At 34.9% G+C, this 13,778-nt stretch overlaps 1 protein-coding gene across 4 annotated transcripts in view; it reads left to right on the forward strand.

Annotated features, from left to right (window-relative positions):
• The window catches only part of LOC105226153 (synaptic vesicle glycoprotein 2B), a 34,927-nt gene extending 22,362 nt beyond the window's left edge, over window positions 1-12,565 (forward strand). For 2 of the 4 annotated variants that reach the window (XM_011204950.4, XM_011204945.4), the window contains exons 2-4: window positions 7,441-7,707; window positions 8,907-9,573; window positions 10,996-12,565. In XM_011204950.4, coding sequence (XP_011203252.2) covers window positions 7,671-7,707; window positions 8,907-9,573; window positions 10,996-12,142 — 1,851 coding nt within the window. In that variant the 5' untranslated portion in view covers window positions 7,441-7,670 and the 3' untranslated portion in view covers window positions 12,143-12,565. Of the gene's footprint in view, window positions 1-1,088; window positions 1,871-7,440; window positions 7,708-8,906; window positions 9,574-10,995 lie in introns of those variants that run through there. The other 2 variants (XM_011204949.4, XM_011204948.4) reach the window with 2 other exon arrangements.
• Window positions 12,566-13,778: the final 1,213 nt, after the last annotated feature.

Below are 13,778 nucleotides of genomic sequence, written 5' to 3' on the forward strand. Positions count from 1 at the left end.
AAAAACAGTTTCATTTCCAATAATAACATGCTGAACATAAATGTCAAAAACACTTATGTAATTCCAAACCGATAGCTCTCAAAAAACACCCTCTGCTATTACATATATATTTGTTATACAACATTGTAATTTCGTTATTATCAAGCACTTTAATTACTACAAATTAGTGCATAAAATTACTAGTTATATTACAATTTCATTAATATTTCACACACAATCAATTTGTGGCATGTGTAGCACTCTGTGCGCTTAACGCCATAACCTATGTCACTTGCGATGACATTCACCAGTGTTTATTTTAAGTTTCAACTATTCATTAATTGCTGGCAAATGTGCAATCACTTTTTTGTGCGCTTAGTTCTGTACTGTGTCAACACTGATCGCTTATTAGAGCGGTTTTTTTTGTTGCTTCCCGATCATCAGCGGCACGTGCTACACTGCCATTTGTCCCTTCCTCGCCACAGCACAATCGGACATTACTTCTTACCTAATCTACATAGTATCTGCCCCACCTCGGCATGTAGGTTCTTTGTCTCAAACACACACATAAGAAAATTGCAATAAACGCTGCTCCAAATACAAGCCGTCCGTCCAGTTGGGGCTTTTATATGCTAAGCGACGCGGCTGCGCTGCAGTTTAACGCCTTCGTTTGCTAACAATGTTCTAAAACAAGCTTCGGCACAGTTTGGCATTTGTTATTGTTTGCAATTCTTATTGTTTTTGATCATACTTTGTTTGCTCAATTAACCGATCCGCAATTAATTAATAAATGCTCAGCATCTTCGCCCACCCTCCATCCTGTCGAACGCTCGCTCGCGCTCGCCAAACACTCGCGCTATATCGCTGTTGAAATTTCCATTTCGTTTCGATGCTACGATCCGTCTCGAGTGTCAGCCCGATTGCTCATTGCTCAGTGGGCGCATGTGCGCGTGTGTGTGTGTGAGCTGAAAATGTAACTGTGCTTTGGCACCACAAATGTTTCATTTGCAATTGCCGTCGCTCCCCATACACACACACCTACGCACACAGAGGCACAGGCACACTCTCGTGCGTCCAGCGTACACAGCGTGAGATTCGGCCAGCCGCCGTCCAAACACGCATCGCACTTGTTTCGCCGCTAATATTTAAGCAACTGTCGTCGATCCGAGGGAAGTATAGCGCTTTCGACGCGTATCAACGCAACATCACAAGCGCCCACAGCAGCGGTCGATCGGTCAACTTAATTCGGTACGTCAAAAAAGTCAAATAAGCAAAACCAAAAAATAAGAAAAATAAAAAATTAAGAAACAAACACAGTTTCTCCACGGCGTTCTTTGCATATTTGCAGTTATTAGCGAATTGTTATAAATTCTCTGCGCGCACCGACAATTTGGTGCTCGAACGCGACTTGGTAGTAGCAAAAACATAAGCGTTTGCATTGTAAAGCGAAAATAACAAGAGGAGCGCCATAAAAGTTTCTAATCAAAGGCCTTTTCAAATAGCTCGGCTCGAATGCGCGTGCGTCTTGCAATAGCTGGTTCAGTGTTGTGTGTGTAAAGTGTTTGAAAACTTCATGTTTTCGTCAAGCAAATACCACAGTAGCAATTATAACAACAACAAAGTGCAATTGTATTGTGATTTTACAAAGACTACACGTAGGACTAAGAAATATAAAAATTCGTTCACATAACGATAGCTTTTCACATTTTGTTCGACAACCAGCGAAAGTGTTCTTGGTAAAATCCAAAACAAAATTTAACAAAATACAGTTAGACTTTATTTTATTGAAATAAAATACAACAAATAATCGCAATAAAGTGCCTTTGCCCACAAATTGAAGGAGCGGCAGATAAGCGTCATAATAATTTCAATAAACAAGCGCAGACCGAAGGTAATTGATGAAAATCACTCACAAACGTGCATAAATGTGAAATTATTTATCAAATAATCACAAGCGAAACGTGACAAATGAATTGCAGAGCGCCGCAGTTCTTTCCATTAACAAAAGTTGGACAATACGAAGTGGCGGGCGGGTGTGGTGTTGTAGAAAATATAGTGTAATTTTTATGGAAATCAGCAATATTGTCTCCAATTTTATTTAAAATTTAAGGTCTCTGGCATATTTAGTTGCTGATTTAACGCGGTTTTTGTAGTTTTAACAGTACCGTTATACTCGTATGGGTAGTGCGGGAGGTTATCCTATCCGATCTCAACCATTTTCACACTGTCGGTAGAAGTTCTAATAAGATTTGTGCTCAGCAAATTTGGTTGTTGTAGCTTAAGTGGTTTAGGAGACATTTTAGTATTTTTAATTTAGTTACAGCTTGCACGGACGGACGGACAGACAGACAGTCAACCGAATTTCAACTTTCATCGTCATCCTGTTCAATTATTATATATACATATACATACACATATAACCCTATTCTATCTCGTTTAGTTTTAGCTGATACGTACAACCGTTAGGTGTACAAAACTATAATACTCTGTAGCAGCTGGTTGCAAGAGTATAAAAATATATCTCGCTTACATTTTCTTCGATAAAAATTATTTTTTGATTTAATTTATTCATAAGAAATTTAAATTCACTTTTAAACGCGGAAATCGGCTCAATTAGTTTTTTTTAAGATTATTAGCTCGTAAACATATTTTTCATAAAAAAAATATTTTTACATATAGAATGCATAATAATACTATTAGAATATGCCTTTCCATTAAAGTGCTTCGCTTTATGGCAGTGCGCAATTTCTTGCTATTAAAATAAGCAAATTATTAAGCTTTCAGTGATAATACCTCCACTCATGCAGTTCGACTCATGTCTTTTGTGAAACGAAAAAATACACCGAGCAAATTTGTATCTTTTAGAAATATTATCAGTTCAAAGCGTGAAATTTGACACCGCTTCTCATTTTAATGCCAAATTCAGAAATTTGATCATGATTTCGCTTAAACCTAATTATTTTGAACTTATTTTAGAAACTTCACAAATTTACATGAACTTCTCTTAAAGATCTGATTATTATGCATGTCTTCTTTTTGGAGGAGAATAACCTAAAACACAATTTAAGTTACTTTATCCTAGTATTTTGCTATATATAGAACTAGCTCTTTTCTCTCAAATAGAATATTCGAATAGTGTGAACTATAGTTTTGCGCTCACATACACTCTAAAGCCACAAAGGTAGCACGAAACAAATAAAAATAGTTTTTCCGTCGAATTCCCATTTTTAATATGGAAGTCACACAGTTTTCACGCATTGAAAAATCCTTTTAGGCGAGATTTCACTCACACGTTTTTTCACAATTCGTTCTCATTATTTATTATTCAACATAAATAATCGCTAATATAGGAATCATCAGCTGCAAAGTTATATTTTAATATTTCTATTTTTTACAAACATAAAAGTCAATTGTCAGTTAATGGTTGTGGTTGCCACTTCAAGCAGCTACGCAAAATTCCAGTATCATTTTATTGTTCGCAAAATTCGTAAATGTCCTCATAAACACTCGTTACAAGCAATTGATTTATTTGTAACTATGCGGTATACTATTTAGCACAACAGAAGCAATTATTGCAATTTATAAGCGCTAATAAAACAGGCATTAACTTAATGAACTTCTAATGAGACTTTATATATTTTTAGTCTACTTTGTAAACAGTATAAAGTGGTGAATTTTGGTGAAACAGGTTTTAAAAGGCAAATAAACTGCACTATTGTTGGTTTTCCTTACTGTTAACTACAATTTACATGCACACGCATGCATAAGCTAGAATGCGCAAATCTCGCATTGCGGCACTCACCTGGCGTTATTGTCATTGAACCTGATTTTGCTAACGCCAACTATTTGGGCAAGCGATTAGCGCCGCTAAAGTCAAACTGCAACTACTTACATACATATGTGCACGTAACAGAATGTTAGTTGTTGTTTTTGTTGTATTTTTTTAATCTTCCACATGCTTGTGTTTTCCGATTTGCGCATTCGCACAAACCAAATCGAAATCGAAGTCCAAATGAAGGAGAACAGGAACTTGTCGGCTGCAACTAATTACTTTTGTTTTGTTGCTATTTTTATGATGATTACTTGCTGCATTAATATTTAGAAAAAAAGCAACTGCTATTGTTTCTGTCACATTTGTCGCATTTTTTGCACCAATGGCAAGCAGTGCATTTTGCTTTACGTTTTTTAATTGTTATTTGTTGACATTTGTATTTATTGCTGAAGTTAGAATTGTTGTCGCGCTGTCAGTTGATTGCAAATGTTTACTTCATTATATAATGCAGGCGGAAAGTGGGCATTTTCTATCGAAATAATAGTACCAATGGCCACAGCACTAGCAGCAAAGCCAATAACAATTGTATTGAAAAATATTTGCCAGCTTTCGGCATAAAGCAACAGTTGTGCAATCAAGTTTAGATCGCAGTGCAAGCCGCAATTTATTGTTTTTCTAACACTTGTGCATACTTACATACGTAATACAATATGTATTTATGTAAATTTGCATACTGCATTTTAACATACATACATACATAATAACATAATACACACATAAATAACACACTGATCGATTTCCTCGTTAATCAATGACGTTTTTTATTGCCGCATTTTCTTATTGCCATAGTTGGCTTCAAGCTGCAAGCAATAAAAATTAGTTGAAACCTTTGTATTTGCAAACAACTGTGTGATATACGCTTCCTTGTGGCATTATTTTATGCAAACAACAATCTAAATACACCACGCATACAAATGTGTAAACAGCGCGTTTCGACAGCACAACACCCTGTACCACTAAAATTTGTAAATACAATATCAATTTCACCTTGCAGTCATGCCAGTTGACAGCAAGCACGAAGCAGCGGTAAATGTTAAAGAAAATTTCAAATAAAACAGTTAACGCATAACGGGCATAACTATGAAAAAAGTAAAATCAAATATAATAATTGTACAAAATTGGCATATGATATTTTCTAGTTAAAAAAATAGCTTACACTTTATGTGCTTGTGTGCACTTCTTAGCTCCTTTGCAAAACAAAGGCTGTAACAATGCTTCTACGAAATGTTTCCAAGTAATTGAATTGTTTGCTTAAGGACTTGATTTTTTCACAAGTGTATGATTTACAAATATAGTTACATATGTACATACATAAATACGCAACTAACAAACGAATAGTTGAGACAAATTAATGACTTCCAAGAAAGTAGTCTACTTCAGCAGCAAACAACTCAGACACTATTATTGATAATACAATATACTTATGTATGTATGCACTTGCGTTATGCCTCGAACAGTCAGACAGAAGAGATGTACTCTAAAATTGAAGGATGTAAATATGTAAAATCTGGCGGTTATTTCAAAACTTATTGGTTAGGTCAAGTCGTGATCAATATCTTCAAAACTCAACAACTCAGACGCGCTTTGTGATGAGATGACCAATTTGCAGGTGTACAAGTATATACTTAAGTGACTGTTCTTGTGTTTTCAAAAACGTCATTGGCAGCTGAAGATATTTGTGCTACAAATTATTGAATGGCCGCAACTCCACGTAATTAGCAAGCAATTCAGACGCTTTTGTGACTTTTGATAACGTAAAATTCGAGAATTAACCAAATTCATACATACATATGTATGTATGTATACTACTCGTGTGTATACTTATGTACAAGTACTAGCTTGTATATGAAGATTAAGTTGTGTTTACACTTCGATTAGCAAATACACTTTTTATAGTCAAATATAAGTACGCCATACTCGAATTTGAAGCGTTAGCAATAATAACTGCGAAAAGTAATTTCAAGCTATTTTTATTAAGTAAAAACCCTTAAGTGGCTGGCTACACGAGTAGGTGTGGGTACTCGTTGGGTAGTTTTCCGATTTATCGCACATTTATATAACGCTGGCGTGTTGATTTATAACCCTTATTGTCGCAGCAACAATAAACGCAAACGGCATTTTCAAGTGCCTTACTTACACAGTATAAACAGCAGTGAGGTGACTTTGAGCAAACAAAAAATATTTATAAGCATTTTTAAAGCAGCTGAAAATGCAAAGTAATCATAAATGGGACTTATTTGTAAATACTGAAAATTGTTTAAAAATTACACATTTTTTCAGTAAGTTTTCACACTTCCCACACGCTAAATTGTTAAATGTCACGCACTGCTAAGGTTATGTGGCGTTGTTTTTCGCTTTTACTGCCTTTTCTGCTTTTGATAAGCCAGTTGTGTGGCAAAGAAAATACGATTTATCAAGCGCCAGCTTCATACGAGCATTGTTTTTATAATATTTTAAATATTTTTCAATTATACACCAGCAATGCATTGACATACTTTCGCTCGACATACAAACAAACGTGCGATATTTACATTTCACAGCTGATTTTGCTAAACACAGCATGCGCTGAGCCTACATTTATAAATACATATGTATGTATGTATGTGTGCGTACGTGTGTTATCAGCAATATAGCGCTCTCCAAGTCTGCATTTAAATATATAGACCTATTGTGTATAAATATATAAAATAATAAAATTAATATTTGCGCACATGTATTGGTGTATTTATACAAAAACAAAAAATAAAACAAGTTCTAGCAGCAACTGCAATCACTGAAGATACACATACACTCATGCTAAGCCACATTTGCGCTGATAGATGTTGTTGAACCTCGCTGATAACGCGTTCGTCGCGAACCCAAGCTGGTTAATATAATAATCAATAAAAACAAAGCGCGATCTCTTTGCTGCGTATATTTAAAGCAAAGAACAGCAGTGAAGCGCACAGCACAATACACATTAAATAAAAGTAGTAAAAAAAAACAAAAAGTAAAAAAAAAATTATTTTAAATTTACTGGTTATTTTACTGAACCGAATATAAATATTTTTTTGTCATTTAAAAATTTTTTCGAAGAGTAAATACTAGTTTTAATGAAAACATAAATTTAAAATTAAAAAAATTATAATTTTGAAAAGTAAGCGGAATTTTTACTGATGAACCGTACATACATACCTTTTTGGTTTCATTCAATTTTTTTCAAAAAAAATTATTTCAAAACCTTGTTTTGCAAAAAAAAAATTGTTTTTAGTTTTAATAAAAGCAATATTTTTACGATTTTTATTATTTTTCAATCAAAAAAAATTGTTCTTCAAAAAAAATTAGTTGTTTCAAAACTTTGTTTTCCAAGAAAAATGTTTGCTGCGAAAAATTTAATTTTAGTTTTAATAAAATAAATAATAATTTTTACAATTTTTTTTATTTTTCTTCCATTTTTTTCTCATTTTTAAGAATTTTTTTATTTTTCATTCAAAAAACTTGTTTTACAAGAAAAATTTTTGCTGCAAAAAAATTAATTTTAGTTTTGATAAAGATAATATTTTTTACAATATATTATACTATTTACATAATAGTGCACATATTTTCTTCTTTGTAACAATTCCATTATCTTTTATTTTTTTTCTTTACAGACCGATAAATTTCAATCCAACTTCACTACTAAGGAAATTCCATCGACTATTTTTTTACAATTCTTAAATAAATAGTTGCAGCATCGCATAACGGAAAGTTTGAAAAAACACCGCAAACCAAAACCAACGATTTTTTAAGTGATTCATTTCACTTTCTCAATTTTCTTTATTTAATTTTATTCGTCTCGATTCAAGCGAGAGAAAAGCCAACAAAAAACCGAACTCATAGAATGGTAGAAGGTGATTCGATTAAGAATAAAAGTGATTGTAAGTATTTATGAAATTTCTAATTTCGAAAATTTAGCTGACACGTGCTTTAAGACAATAGCTATTAAGGTGAAGAAACCTTATTTCAAAGACCTTTAGCTTAATTATAAACGTGAGTGATGCTCAGCAGACAGTTAGGACACCGCGAGCTGCTATACGCGCGCTCAAATTCGAATTAATAGTACTAGCTTCTGCTGATAATGAAGACTGTGTTTAAATATACATATGTATATATGTATATAAAACATATGTATGTATATGTGTGTGTTTTCGTAATAACAATAAACTACATATGGCCTTGCAGGCTCAGGTGGCACATATTTTCGAAAAAGCACAAAACTTTCACACCTCGAAAAGTCATAATTTTGCCGCAATCGTAAAATTTTTGTATTCAAAATCCCCAAAAAAGAAAAATGTAAAAAATATGGAAACTGCTTACGTCATTTTGGGTGTGATAGTAGTGAAGCGCGGTTTTAAAGTTAATCAAAACAATCAATATTAAGCAACTATATTATACTACTTATACATATATATGTATGTATGCTAGTCTGCAGCTTTACATACATATAGTGTATGTATATGCACATGTGTATTCCCGACCTACAATTTCTGAGCGTGCAATGTTTTTAATCATGTATTAATCAAGACTATCTAATTGAATCCGGCATCAAGGCCAGCTATACGCCAGTAGTAAAAATTACCACTGATTAACAAGTGTGTATATACATATATACATACACATATGCAAATGTACAGCTTTATAACAGTTTCGCTTTTAAATGATTCATTTGCTGCCTGACAACACATTTTTGTTGTAATTTCTTAAAAAAAAACAGGCTGTGAATCATTTTGTTTTTAGTGCTAAACTTAATATAGCCTGTTCAGGGTATAAAAGTTATTTTATTATCACAAAGTTTCTTTACTAAACCCTTTTTTAATAAAAATAATTAAAATGATTAAGTTTTCTGCACCAATTAGATATTACATAAATTATTTATCAAAAAGATTTACATAATATGTATATATTGGGTAGTCGAAAAAGTATTTTCCTATTTGTAATCAAACCTCAACTTATTTTTTTTATTTATTGACAAAATACGAAAAGACTTTTTCGACTACGCAATATTTTCCTTTACCACTTCATCACAATACCTATATTCTCTCTCTCTCTCTCTTTCTCTCTCTTCACGCGCTTTCAGCCTATAATGTAGAGGCTGGCATCCAACCAAACTACAATAGCAGCAGAAACAACTCGATCGACAATCGTTCCATTCTACAGCCCTATTCATTGGGCAGTGGCGGCAAGGATCCCGAATACCAATTTGCAGCAGTCAACAGGGGTTACGAGACGGACATAAGCAGCGCTGGCGGTGACAAGCATGACGTAGAAAAGGGTAGCGCGGCCGTCATTGAGGTCACCAACGGCGTCGCCATACACGGTGGCAACGGCGGCGGCGGCAACAATGGCGGAGGCTCTGGCGCCGATGGTCGTCGCTCCACTGGCATACGGGCCGGTTTCGAGCAGGCCATCGAACTATGCGGCTATGGCAAATTCCACTATATCCTACTGGCCATTTGCGGTCTGGTGAGCACCAGCGAGGAAATGGACGTCATATCGATGTCGTTCATTCTACCATCGGCAGAATGTGATTTGGATTTGAATACGAGCTCCAAGGGTTGGCTCAATTCGATCATTTTCATTGGCATGATGGTGGGCGCCTACTTCTGGGGCAGTATCGCCGATGCGGTGGGACGTAAGAAGGTGCTCATTGTGATCTCCTTCATGAATGGCTTTTGTATTGTTGCATCGTCATTTTCGCAAACCTACGAATGGTTTATGCTGTTTCGCTTTCTCAACGGCGCGGCGTAAGTACACAGACACATAAACTTATACGTAAAATATAAAATTTAACTATATGTACTATATGTACAAACATTTACACATTTGTGTGTATAAAAGCAAGCAACACGAACTCATCAATCCATCGGCAGCCGTTTCATCAGCAACCCATGAAAATGAATCATTGACTTTGAAGCTGTCGCAATAGTTGATTATTTATAAAAATTTTGGATTTCCTGTTTCGTAAATTCCATATCACCTTCAAATTTCGAACAATATCAGCGATATTTTCAAATATATGACCATTCGATATACGAAAAAAAATTGATTTCGCGCAATTCACGAATGTACATAGCCCCATAGATGCTTCTTAACGTGCCAATTGAGTGTAGAAGTTTAAGCTGTGCGGCCAATCGCGTTCAAATCGCCGGCACAGCACTTACTTTGCCCTCTGAGGCACGCGCATGCACACACATTGTGTTGGAATTGCAAATATGTATATATATTTATATATATACATGTACATATGTATACATATTTGCAAGTGTATATGTGTATTTTCGCACATTATGAATTTTTAATTTTGTTTTGTAATTTCCAACGTATTCGCGAGGTGTTAATGTGCCATACAACACACACACACACTTGCTGCAAGCGTGTTATTTGTTTATTTACACAAAGGGGAAACATTTTTAAAGCGCTCAATGGGAAATTAACTCGTAAACAACATTTCGAAATCATCATCAAATCGACGGTTTTATAATGTGCATTGTGCGCGAACGTACAAATCGCAATAACAACGCGAGAATATTTATAAACACACACACAGGCGCACATTTCTGGCCGTCCAAGCGCTTATTAATATTTATGGCGGCAATTACTTATACAAATTAAATATAGAAAATATTTGAAAGTAAATTTATTCCTGCCAACTTACGTGTGAGCAAAATGCATTTCGTTTTTTTGCGCTCTTTTCTTCGTTCGCTGTGTGTGTGTGAAAAATGTTACTCATACGCCATGTCGCCGGCGCAGTTCGTTGCTTCGGCAAACACAGTGGCTGTTGCGTATGGAGCGTGCGCCTTCACACGGCTTAAATGCTTTGAAATGATAATTTTTTAAATTCGGTGCTTAAAGCAACAACAAAAAAGTGAATGATGCCGCAAATCGGCAGTTTTTTAGGCATCTTTACTTAAAATGTATCACTGCAAACAGCTACAGTGTCATTAACGGTGGGTTTTGAATTGCAAAATCTTTATTTAACAACTCTCAAGCGGAGTGTGAATGAACCTACAATTGTGGTTCGTTTTTTTTCCAATTTTCATGCTCGTTTGCACCTCATCAACAAACATTATCACCATCACCATCGCCTAATTTTTTGTCATCCTTTGTTCTCACCTTCGCTACATGTTTGAGTTGCTAATTATTACATCGCTCTTTCCACTTTGCAGTCTCGGCGGCAGCGGTCCGGTCATTTGGTCGTACTTCGCCGAATTCCAGCCGAAATCGAAACGTGGCTCCATGTTGAGTTTCATGGCTGCCTTCTGGACTTTTGGTAATCTCTTTGTTGCCGGCCTGGCGTGGTTGATCATCCCCAGCAGCATCGGCTTCAAAACAGATTTAATTACATACAATTCCTGGCGTATCTTCTTGATGGTGTGTGCCCTGCCATCATTCGTTGTCGCTTTCCTACTCTTTTATCTGCCGGAATCGCCGAAATTCTTACTGACCAAGGGCAAACAAGAAAAGGCGATGGCCATCTTCCGTGGCATTTTCGTAACGAACACCCGCCGCCCAGCCGAACAATATCCCGTTGCCGAATTGGACATCGATGAGAAGTTGTTGGCTGAGATTAAGGAAAATCAGGCTGGCGTCAAGGGCAAGTACAGTAAAATGATGTCGAGCATGGCCGAGCACAGTAAACAGCTGTTCACCTCTCCCATACTGAAATTCACACTCGTCTCGATCATCATCAATTTCACCTTCCACATCGGTTACTACGGTCTGATGATGTGGTTCCCCGAGCTATTCAATCGCTTCGAGGAATACAGTCGCGATCATCCCAACGAACATGCTGGCGTCTGCACAGTCACCAAATATGTCGTCGACCAGGGTGAAAAGGAAACGGGCACCTGTTCAGCGCATATACCGGAGAGCGTTTTCCAGGAGTCGTTGATTTCACTGGCTTCGGCGCTGCCAGCCAATTTGATTGCCATTTTGGGCATGGATTTGTTGGGTCGCAAATTTTTCCTTATCTTCGGCACCATGACGGCCGGCGTGTGCTCTGCTGCCATGTATTTCGTCTTCAACTCTACACAGAACTTGATCGTGACGGCTATATTTAGTGGTGCCATATCGGCCGCCAATGCGGCCTTGGACTGTCTCATCACCGAGGTGTTCCCGACACATTTGCGCGCCACCGGTGTGGCTATATCAATGGTGGCGGCGCGTATGGGTGGCATCATTGGTAACATTGTGATTGCGACACTTCTGGATCAATATTGCCCAGCTCCGACGTTTATTGTGGCCACCCTGTTGATAGGTGGCGGTCTCATGTGTTTGATGTTGCCCAACACAACTCGTAAAGAATTAAACTAATCCATCAATGGGTATTAGATAATAAGAGGAAGTAGGAAGGAAAAATTGAGAGATGGGAAGAGGAAGAGACAGGGAGTAGACACAAACGAGTTTGGTAAAAATACTCGGAACTAACGAATTTCTTGAATTAATCTAGTTGAGTTGGGAACAAATGCATGTACACATACAAAAACAAAAGCAAAAACCCAAACATACACATCTAAGTACTAATGTAATATCGCTTAGGAACTTGTTGTAAATTTTCTAGCCATGTAATATATGTAACTACCGTTTAATATAAAAGTAAAAAGTAAACAAATTTACATAAATATGTATGTATACACGTAATTACCAAAAAGTGAATTAAAAGTTTCAAAGTAAACGATTATAAAAATGTAATTTCATATTTTAAATAAAACGTTTTAATTAAGATGAAAAAACATACTTGAACTTGTTTTTTAATTCATAGGAACTTTTTTTAAAAGCTCCTTTTTTTCCAATACTCCCAGTACATCCTTAATACTTTATAAAGTTCATAAATACGCATAATATGGCAACACTGTAATTAAATGTTTAAAAATAAAAAATCAATTCAATAATTTACCATATAATAAATAATTTTTTAATATTTGATTTTTTTCATAATTTTAGCAGATGAAGAAGAGGATTGCATCCCTGCCTTAAATATGTTCATATTGAATGTCTTGTTTTACTTTTCGTTTGGTACCCATATTGCAATTTTTATATTTCCCATAAAAAAATCATATGGCAACTCTGCTTCAGAGAAGTATAAATTAGAATACACATAACAAAGAATATAGAAATAGTAGAAACCCCATTAATTTAAAATTTTTTATTTAAAACTTAAACTTTATTTTTACAGGCAGAATGATGGCAACCCTGTATTAAAAAAACTTTAGAACGAAAGATATTGCCATTACCTTTCGTTTGATACCCATATTGCAATTTTTATATTTCACATAAAAAAATCATATGGCAACTCTGCTTCGGAAAAATACAAAATACATTACATATAACAGGGATTATAAAAAATAATATAAAACCCATTTCTTTTAAAATTTTTTATTTAAAACTTAAACTTTATTTTTACAGGCATAATGATGGCAACCCTGCATTAAAAACACTTTAGAATTAATGATATTGCAATTAGCTTTTTAAATAATTGTATGGCAACCCTGCACAAAAAAGATTAAAATATAAAATTGTTTACAAAAAAAATAATAAAGTACTTGTATAAGCAAAAATTTGTGTTTTATTTCCCGTAAATTTATTTAAATTTGCAAATTAAATGATGGCAACCCTACAAATTATGGCCTTCCAAATATTTAAAAATTTTCCAAAAACAAAATATATTTGTAAAAAAATTTTCGTAACATTTTGCAATCTGCATTAAAAGAGTTATTTTAAATACCTGGCAACCCTCTTTATGCCATTAAAATTATTTTTAAAAAATATTTTTATAAAATATACAAATAAATTTTATTTAAATAAAAATTTTCCGTAACTTAAATTTTTGCCTTGTGCATTCAAAATATAATCTTTAAAATTAACTACATCCCCATATCTCATATATGTATAACACACGCACGCACGTACAAGCACGTGCCAGCATAATTTTTTCGTTGACATCGACCGC

Source organism: Bactrocera dorsalis, chromosome 4, assembly GCF_023373825.1.
Source record: "Bactrocera dorsalis isolate Fly_Bdor chromosome 4, ASM2337382v1, whole genome shotgun sequence".
NCBI lineage: Eukaryota > Metazoa > Arthropoda > Insecta > Diptera > Tephritidae > Bactrocera > Bactrocera dorsalis.